This window comes from Hemiscyllium ocellatum, chromosome 36, assembly GCF_020745735.1.
Source record: "Hemiscyllium ocellatum isolate sHemOce1 chromosome 36, sHemOce1.pat.X.cur, whole genome shotgun sequence".
Taxonomy (NCBI): domain Eukaryota; kingdom Metazoa; phylum Chordata; class Chondrichthyes; order Orectolobiformes; family Hemiscylliidae; genus Hemiscyllium; species Hemiscyllium ocellatum.
Window position 1 is genome coordinate 16,036,738 of NC_083436.1, and position 10,213 is coordinate 16,046,950.

The 10,213-nt window shown below is 37.5% G+C and overlaps 1 protein-coding gene across 1 annotated transcript in view; it reads left to right on the forward strand.

Annotated features, from left to right (window-relative positions):
• Positions 1–9,622, forward strand: part of LOC132833398 (membrane-associated progesterone receptor component 2-like) — a 47,383-nt gene extending 37,761 nt beyond the window's left edge. The window contains exons 2-3 of the mRNA XM_060851634.1: positions 5,610–5,765; positions 8,280–9,622. Coding sequence (XP_060707617.1) covers positions 5,610–5,765; positions 8,280–8,377 — 254 coding nt within the window. The 3' untranslated portion in view covers positions 8,378–9,622. The remainder of the gene's footprint in view (positions 1–5,609; positions 5,766–8,279) is intronic.
• Positions 9,623–10,213: the final 591 nt, after the last annotated feature.

Here is a 10,213-nt window from a genome sequence, read left to right on the forward strand (position 1 = left end):
CATTAAAACATGGTAAAATAGTAGCATGGTTAATGGGGGACCGGGACGACATCACTATTTCTAATTGACTTAAATTTTCAGAAGCAACCATATTAAAAGGTGAATTGAGTAGATGGCCTGACAAGCAAAAAACAGCAGTGATAGATTATTAAAACAGTATGACAATCAGCAACTTCTGAAGTGGTCAGTTTTGCTTTAATATTGATGGAATTGTGGGTAACTCGTGGGTAAATTCCACTTGTGGTGGAGTTTAACTCCAAACGCTGACAAGGGGACACGGAGTGTCATTTCACGGAGTGTTGGATTTAATAAGTAGATTAACAAGGGAATGATGGATTAATGCAGCTGTGTTATTTCAGGAAAAACAGTAAATGTTCAAGAGGATTAGCAAAAGTAAAAAATAATTTAAGTTTGTCTCTATCCTTCTAATATACATAAATGATCTGGAAGAGGGCATTGATGGTCTGATCAGTAAGTTTGAAGATGACACAAAGATTGATGGAGTAGCAGAAAGCATAGGAGACTGTCAAAAAATACGGGAGAATATAGATAGACTGGAGAGTTGGGCAGAGAGGTGGCAGATGGAGTTCAATCCAGGCAAATGTGAGGTGATACACTTTGGGAAGTCTAATTATAGAACTAACTTTGCTGTAAATGGAAGAGCCTTGGGGAAATGTTGATGAGCAGAGAGATCTGGGAGTTCAGGTCTATTGTACCTCGAAGGTGGCTGCACAGGTGGATAGAGTGGTCAAGAAGGCGTATGGTATGCTTGCCATCATCAGACGGGGTGTTGAATATAATAGCTGGCAGGTCATGTTAAAATTGTACAAGACTTTAGTTTGGCTGCACTTAGAAAACTGTACAGTTCTGGTCGCCACATTAGCAAAAGGACGTGGATGCTTTGGAGAAGGTGCAGAGAAGGTCTGTGAGGATGTTGCCTGGTATGGAAGGTGCTAGCTATGAAGAAAGGTTGAGTAGGTTAGAATTGAGGGGGGACCTGATTGAGGTGTACAAAATCATGAAGATATAGACAGGGTAGATAGAGATAAGCTTTTTCGCAGGGTGAGGGATTCAATAACGAGAGATCACGCATTCAAGGTGAGAGGTGAAAAGTTTAAGGGGGATATACACGGCACATACTTCACACAGAGGGTGGTAGGTGCCTGGAACACGTTGCCAGCAGAGGTGGTAGAGGCAAGCACAGTAGATTCATTTAAGGTGCATCAGGACAGATGCACGAGTAGATGGGGAGCAGAGGGATATCGACGCTTAGGAATTGGATGATAGGCCCTCCAAATCCAGTCTAAACCTAAGGGCCTGTTCCTTAGCTGTAAATTTTCTTTGTTCTTCTGAAAATCAAATTGTCAAAATGCAGCTGACTGTATTTTAGTTGATTCTGTTTTGTTGTACTTTATTTTGTTGTTGCCACATGTGCATTAGTCTTGTAAAGACCACATATTTTGATTTTCCTTTGGTTGTGGACTGAAATGAGAAAAGGACTATTTACAACAAAGGACCCAGGAACAAATTGCTGTACTTTTAAAAGGGCAGTTACCGAAGCCCTGTGTTGGTGGTGGTTGTTGCTGTGCACTGGAGGAAAATGAAAGAGGAGAAGGCAAGACACCAGTGTGATATTGTAAACTTCAGAATTGTAATAACTGTTCAGGAATTGAAAGAGTCAGCAATGACTGTTTCTGGAATAAACTGTTTTCTGTGATGACAGAGACAAGGACCAAACTCCTTTAAAGGAATTTAAAGCATCATGTTAATTAAGCATCCCTAGGAAGAGGGAATCAAAGCAACATAAGCCATTTCCTGGGAGAGAAAAGGCACTTAATACTGAATGGAACAAGGAATAGGCAAGTTACTCTTATAAAAGGCAAGCTGCGGACTTGATGGCTTCAGAAGTGTAACAGGTGATGTGGATAAATAAACCTAAAGGACCAATGATGTCACATCAGAAACTTCACAAGGTCGAAATCTTGTAAGTTTTCAACTTCAATAGCGAACTCTGAAGAACAACATGGCACAAAGATCAAACCCTGGATATTCAGAGACAGAACTGTTGGTTGCAATTGTAGCCAAATTCCACTAGTAATTGGGTAATAGCTAAGTTGAGTTTTGAGGCTTAACTTGTTTATTTGAGGGGTCTTATTCTGGTTGCTACGTGAAATAAGATTTAGGTAATTGTTTCAGTATTTGATTGAGATTTCTTGAGTAGCTAATTAAAGGTAGCTTGTGATAATTTACACAAGGGTGTGTACATAGTGAGATTTGGCCACCAGAAGCTGATTGGTTTGTGGAATCATGACCAGCTGACGACAAATCTGGTTTCTGGGTAGTCGAACAGCTTGTGCGTGTGAGCAGTACAGTGTACGGCCTTCGAACCTCTGAAAGGGAAAGTTGTATCCATATCTCTCCAGTGAAAATATCTGCAATCACATGCAAACTCATTATTTTCTCCCACTTTTTGCTATAGACCTTTAACTAGTAACTAGAAGCCTTTGTATTCAATGAACCAATTGGTGTGCCTTCTGCAAAGAAGTGAAAAGAAATTGGAGAAAATAGATTGGAGAATTGAAAGTCCTGAGAAGCAAATGGATTGCCTCAGTGAACTTTGGAGTAACGCTATTGAGCTGTTTATCCAGTTTTTTTTTAAACCCCATCACCCATAAAACCAATGTTTCTTTTGTCTGTGTGTGTTGGGAAGTTTTTTAGGAGAGTTAAGAGTTTTAATTAGTAGTTATATGTTGACAGTTCATTGTTTAATTGTGATTAGAATCTATTTAATTGTAATAATAGTAATTCTTGTTATGTATCAAAACCAGCTTCATGCTTTCTGTTCATGTGGGTCTGCGATGGGTCAATTGGTAACTTTGCCTACTTTGATTTTAAAAAAATCTTCTGTGGTGACTGAGAGCATGGCTTGATTTCCAACATGTCACCTCAGTGAGTTACAACACTGCAAGGTTTTGAGACACTGTCTTCCATGAAATAGTTCATAGTGTTTGGAGAGAATTCACTACAGTAGTAGGTTTTAAAATACTGTATCTAAAAGAAATGCTATTCAAAATATTGGAGAATGGGTCATATCCTTTCTTTTGAAAAAATTCTAAAGCATGGTGTTAATGGGCCAGATATTCCGATGGCCAAGGATTTGTTGGAGCAGCATAGCCTGAATTTATAGTAGTGATTCTATATATTCACAAGGCACATCATGCTCTGTATGAATAGCCAGGGAAATTGAATTTTCCAATGTGTACTCCCCCTGCATTTGGAACCTTCAGAAGATTTCTTTAAAGTCAGAATTATGAATCATGTAATTTTGAATAGTTACCCAGAGAAAGTTAGCTTTTTAAAATCTACTGAAACTCCTAGGTAGGCATTAAACTGACCTGCAGGCTCAGCTATTCACCCACCTATCAACTACATCTACCTCTTAGACCCTCTCAACCCATTATAACTACATCTAGTCAGAGCAGATTGAATCCTGTTTCCCTGCGTCGATGTAATGTCATCTAGAAATATAAGTTTTAAAAAAAAATTGTGCCGATTCTCTTTAATCTTTTGTCTGTTCTGATTTTAAATGCACATACGTAACTTTTAATGACATCATGTTGGAACACACAACATACTCCTTTGGAAATGTCATGACATCAGCATTTTGGTGATGACTTAAGATGTGCACCCAGACACAGGTATTCAAATAAAACTGCACTTATACAGTTGAGTTACATCTGTGGCAAGGCTCTGATGTCAGCAAGCACTCCCCTGATCTCAAATATTTCTTGTGCTGATGCTTCAATATGATGTCATGTAGGACAGTCAGGGATCTTGACCTCTGGTGATGAAGGAATAGTGCTGTTTGCCCAATTCAGGATGATGTGTAACTTGGGAGAAAACTTGAGCCGAATGTGACCTTGTGACTTTGCTAATCTTTTATTTGTTCTTTAGTTAGTGTTTACAGTTCAACACAAGCATTTCAGCAATCAAAAGTTGCTTCTGTATATTAGAGGGAATATTAATCCATTCTTTTTACAGTTTTTAACAAAGTGGATCAAATGCTTTCTCCTGTCTTATATTAATGATAAAATACATGATTGTACATCCATTGTGGCATGTCAGTGGTGATTAATGTGGGTAATGGTCCAGTGGTAAGAGCACTGATCAAAGACAATGCATTATCCTGGGCGGTATGATGCTAATTGGTTGCTGTTGATACGCCCAGCTTGTTCAGTATTCCTGCAATTCTCCTGATTTTCACTTTGTAGATGACAGGAAAAAGCTTAGGGCTTGTAATACGAGCCACATGTTTGTCGAGTGCTCAAGTTGAAGCCATCTCTTATGGCTGGTTTAGTTTGGCTGTTGGTGGATGATGCACAAATGTATTCAGCCACTTATTACCTCAAGTGTTATTCAAACTGTCCTGCAGGTCGAGATGAGCTGTTTCATAATTGCAGAACCTGGGCAGTCAGGAACAACCTTATTTCTGTGCTGAAGTGGGAAGTTGATTGTTGAGACAGATGATAATGGTTGGGCTGAGAGCTGCTCCGCATTTTTGCCGTGATGCCCTTGACCTATAATGAGTGGTCTCTGACAGCCAATTTTGCTCATTGCATCATCAAAATACATCTGTTCCAGCTCAGACTAGATTGGGTTTTGGAAAAGTGATGTTACAAGTCTATATGCATGTGGGCAACTGAATAGATTTTGTTTGAGCATGTACTTGATATCCTGTTGAGGCAAGATGGGCTTTCCCACTTTCTGTGGGATTTTTTCATTGCTTAGCTTTAATCTTCAGCCTTTAATTTTCCGATTTTTTTATTTAAAATGAATTGCCTTGTTTTGGAGCTGACCATCTTCAGTTTTGCTTTATGAGAATGCTTAACCAAGTCAACATGTTTTGTAAATTGAACAGCAGTCTGTTACAGGAGCTGTATGTTGGTCCTACTATAAACAAGTTTGTTTCTCCACTATCAGACCAAATACATATTTGAGAATTGTTAAGGTTTTATTCTCAAATCTTTTACTCTTCAGACCTTCCACCCAGGCCCGTTGGTGTGCTCATTGCAACTTCGATTTTTTTTTTCAACCACTCTGTTGTGGTTATGCTTTAGTCTTTTCAGTATTCCTCAACACTTGGGTTTTAGATCTCATCTTTTCAATTGAAGGAATGTTTGTTTCTATAGGAATTGGGTCACTAGGCTGATATTCCTGTGTTCTATATTCCAAGTAAATTAAACAATGGAACAATATTATTAATACTGTCCAGTTGATGTAAAATATGGACTATTCAAGAAAAGTTAGTCTAGAGACTGTAAGGATTATTTTGAGGAAGGATCTGATGTACTTCACATGAATGAAATAAAGGATTTGAAGAAGCAAATGTGTGGGGTTGGGTTTACTTATAGCCTGTTACATTTAACAGCTTTGTTATATTCAGAATAAATGGGTAGAAACCTATTTGTTAAACTGCGTAGAGGAATTATAGATGATTAAAGAATCTTGAATTTTTACGAGCTACTGTTTTTAGAAGCTTGGGATAAAATCAGTTTTCAGTTGTCAATTCAATGAATTTCTGTTCTGTTTCTGAATTTCTTTTTAAATAGATGGTCCCTATGGCATATTTGCTGGCCGAGATGCCTCAAGAGGATTGGCTACTTTCTGTCTTGATAAAGAAGCTCTGAGGGATGAATTTGATGATCTGTCTGATTTAAATGCTGTACAAATGGAAAGTGTTAGAGAATGGGAGATGCAGTTCATGGGCAAGTATTGAACATCTTTCACTGCTACATTTGGCAATAGCATCCATTGTAGAAAGTCTGTGTTGTTAGTGCTGTTTCATTGTAAATTATAATAAATTTTGATTTAATTTTTATACTTCAAAACAAAAGTGAGAAATTATGAAAGCTTGATCTGAAATGATTTATGGAGCAAATTACTGAATGGAATCAAAGTGCAAAAGGGACGTTCCATATAAGAGCTTTCAAAATGTTGTCCCCGCCCCCATTCACGGAATTACTGCCGCATCATGGTTCAGAGGCAACACTTGACTGATCTCCCATGATGTTATCTAAGATAACAAAGAGATCTTGATCAATTGGGTCAATAAGCTCAAAGTGGCAGATGTAGTTTAATTTGGATAAATTGCAAGTAAGGCCTTGGGTAGTATTGTGGAACAGAAACTATGGTTCAGGTACATAATTCTTTGAATTTGGTCTCACGTTTTGAGTATAGGAGATGGGGTATTAATCTACCTTGGGATAAATGTCATTGGCTGGACCATTTCTTCTTTTGTTTATCCCTCATTGTCATTCAGAAGGTGGTGTGATGAGTTACTTTTTGAAGTTCATGCTGCAGGGTAAGTTCATGCACAATGGTATTAGGAAGGGAATTCCACAATTTTAACTTGCTAATAATTGAAGACCAACATACTTGCATGTCATGGTCATGTATGGTTTGGAGGAGAGTTTGTATGTGATGGTTTTGTCGTACATATGTTGCACTTTTTCTTATAGGTGGTAGTGGTTGAAGGTATATAAGATACTATTGAAGGAACTTTGGGTTCTTGAAAGTTGAAGGCAGCTGTGTACCACAAGTGGTGGAGGTTGATTATTTAAAAGTGGTAAGGTATGTTCTATCAGACTTCTGGCTTGTATGTCATTGATGTTATGAATAAAGAGGTTAGTTACTCACTTTTTGAATGAGAAATGGTTAGTTAATAACCGTGTAGTAAAGGATTAGGGATGGGTGACCAAAATGTTATGGAAATTTCTTTTAGTGGAGCGCACATTTAAGATCTTAAATCTAAATGCATGCCACACGAGTTTGAGTGAGCTGGTCAGTGACAATGTTCGTGAATTCATTGGTTACTATCTTACAGAATTTCTTAGATTCTAGAAGGTAGATATCTCAGTGCATCTTTAAGGAACAAAGAGAGAAAGCAGGCAATTATAAACAGTTAACCTAACATTGGCAGTAGGCAAAATTCTCAAGGCTGTTGTCTTGAATGTAATATGCTTTAGAAAAGCATAGTTATCTTAAGTAGAGTGAGCATCAGGAAGGCAAAAATATAATTTTGAAAGAATGTAATTAGGATAAAGGTTAAGGGACGCTGCTGGTTACAGTGCAATTCAGTATCTAAAAAGCACTGGTTATTGTACACAAGTTATTGCACAAAATTGGGACTTCTGGTATTGAGGATACTAGGAAAGGGAAAAAAAATAGTCAAGCTACACATGAAGTAATGCAGGTACACTCAACTACCCATGGAGAGCTGCTTAATTACATAAATTTGCTTTTCTTCCTTTAAAAAAGAGAAGACTTTTATTGATTTAACATTTTTCAGATCTGCAGGATGTCTCAAAGTGCCTTACAATCAGAGTTATGCAGCACAGAAACAGACCCTTCGGTCCAACTTGTCCATGCTGACCATATATTCTACAGTGATCTAATGCCATTTGGCAGAATTTGGCCTATATCTTTCTAAACACTTGCTACTTCTGTACTTATCGAAATGGCTTTTGAATGTTGTAATTGTACCCGCCTCTATCACTTCCTCAGGAAAGTCATTCCATGCATGCACCACTTTCTGCATGAACAAGTTGTACCTCAGGTCCCTTTTAAATCCTTCCCCTCTCACCTTAAACCTATACCCTCTAGTTTTAGGGTCCCTAGCCACAAAAAAAACTATTCCCATTGGTTAAACTATTGAGAACCAGAGGAGACAGATTTGAAGTAATTGGCATAAGAGCCAATAATGACATCAGTAAAGTAATCCTTACACCGTGAGTTTTGTATCTGGAACGTACTGCCTGAGAGCATTTTGAAGGCAGGACCAATCAAAGTATTCAAAAAGGAATTAGATGAACCTCTTTGAAGAGAAACCTGCAGAGCAATGGGAAAAGGTAGGCGAATTGAAGTTGCCAATGAAGTACTTTTTAACTGTAATCTTTGCTGCCTAGTGGCAGTTAGTTTGTGCAAAGTAAACACAATAAGCAAACATTATAATAAACAGATAATCTGCTTTCTTCCTAATCTCTCTTTGCCTCCTCCCTTCCTTGCTCCTCACTCCTTTCCTGCTCCACCTCTCCCTGTCCTTTATCGTCATTTTGCAGTTGTCCACTCAAGTTAAAAGATTGTTGTCAAATGCCTGTATTCCTAAAAGACAGCAATTAAAACATCGGAACTTATTTTGCCAATGTATGCCAATTTTGTGACAAAGATGTAACTGAATTTTTAAAAAGCATGATGTTGAACTTAAGTTGTTTCATTTGCAGAAAAATATGACTACATAGGTCGGCTGCTGAAACCATGGGATGAACCATCAGAATATACAGATGAGGAAGATGTTAAGGAGCACTCGAAACAGGACTAAAACTGTACAGCAACCAAAGTGAGGGCCTTCCGTGCTGCAACCCATTTTATTCAAATTTCTGCAGCTTTCTTTTTCTTCACAAGCTACAAATAATTGAATGCAAAATATATTTTGTAAAAAGTGATAAATATCCTGTGTGAAGATTTTAATTAATATGTCCAGTATATGCTGCCAACATTTTTTTGCAGTTGTTGTATGAGTCAGGTATGGTTATGTCCATGTTAACAAAAAGAAGAATACCCAGGAATTGATTTATCTTGGGTCTTTTGTTTGCCGGTGGAAGCGAGATGGGCTTAAGCCATCTGACGTCATTAATATTTAAAGATTCTGTAAACTGGGTGTAATAGAACAAGGCTTCTTCATCTTGAGATCCTTGTTTTGTGCAATTTTTTTTATGTACAGCAACATTACAATCACCAGTGATCTTGCTTTAACTGTAAAGCAGTAAGTAGTATGTACTACTAACAGCTAGGGTTCAGATTTGAATTTTGAATACTCTGCACAATGCAGTTTTAAAGGTTTTTTTCCTTTGTAAAACTGCAGTAAATCAGTATATTGTAATCAAAGGATAGGGGGATACTGCTAACTGTGCTGGCTCAGTTTCAAAATGTTGTGGTTTATTCCCACTGAATGTTACGCAATTATATTTCTCTACAATGATGTAACACTGAAGTCAAGTTCCCCTCCATTTATTGAAATGTAGGTAATATTCATTGTGCCTTATTTTGATTACTTTTCTACTTCTACTTGAGATATTGTGAATCAGTTTCCCCAGACCTGAGCCAATGCTGTAATAGTGTTCAAAAATGAAAACCAACCATTGCCTGTAGACCTCTGTTTATCATTGCCTGTAGTATGAATTGCCATTGGTACAATGGGAGGAAAGGTCCATTTGTGCTAATTTATGTGCAACTAGCATATCCACTGATACTGCCATATTTATGTAATGATTGTACAGTTTGGTGTTGTCACACTCTGAAACTCACATTGCATTATTTTTCTTCCTTGTTTGGAGTAGTTCTTTTCTGTGGAAGAGGAGAATACTTTATTTAGCTTGTGTGGGATAGGAAAAAAAAATTGAGCTGATAAGGCACTGCAAATTTTGTAAATATATGTGCAACTGTTTTGATGAAAACTTATTACAACCAGTTGGACCTTGCTTCATGTGGAGTACAAAATCTTGAACCGAAACTATAGCTAATGGTGGATCAGATGGATATTACACAATAAACAATTGGTTATTAATCTGGTCTGATGGTGATTTATTTGGAAACTACTTAAAATCTTTGTTATTGGCATGGTTGAATTACACTTTCTGAAGTATTTAATCTTTAACCAAAGACTATTTATATGAAAGTTTATTTCAAATAATTGCAGTCTCCCAACTTTGTACTTGTAAATTTGGGTAAAGCACTGTCTTGTGTTTAAATTACAGGATGAATAGGACCCAATTCAGTGCCAACTGTGGTGTTATGGTATATGCGTAACAGCAGCTGACTACCCGAATGCTTGTGGCTTTTTATTAGTGCAATCTCTAGCTACCTATTCAAGACTGCAATAGCATTTTATTTGCAGTTTAGTGCCATCAGTAATTTCTTAAAAGCCTAAATGTTTGACGAAAAAAAGCTTGATTGGTGAATTCGTTTCCTATCTTTTAAATTGGTCATCTTTAGCTGCTATATTAATCTTTTTCACATGCCTTTAAGCACATTATTCAATCTTTTGTTTAATTATCACTTGCTCATGGGGAGGGGAGTGTGCTTTGGTTTCAGGCCTGCTCAGATGATAGTCACGGAAGCTACCAAATGTTGAGGTGAGCTGTTGAAAAGACCGTCC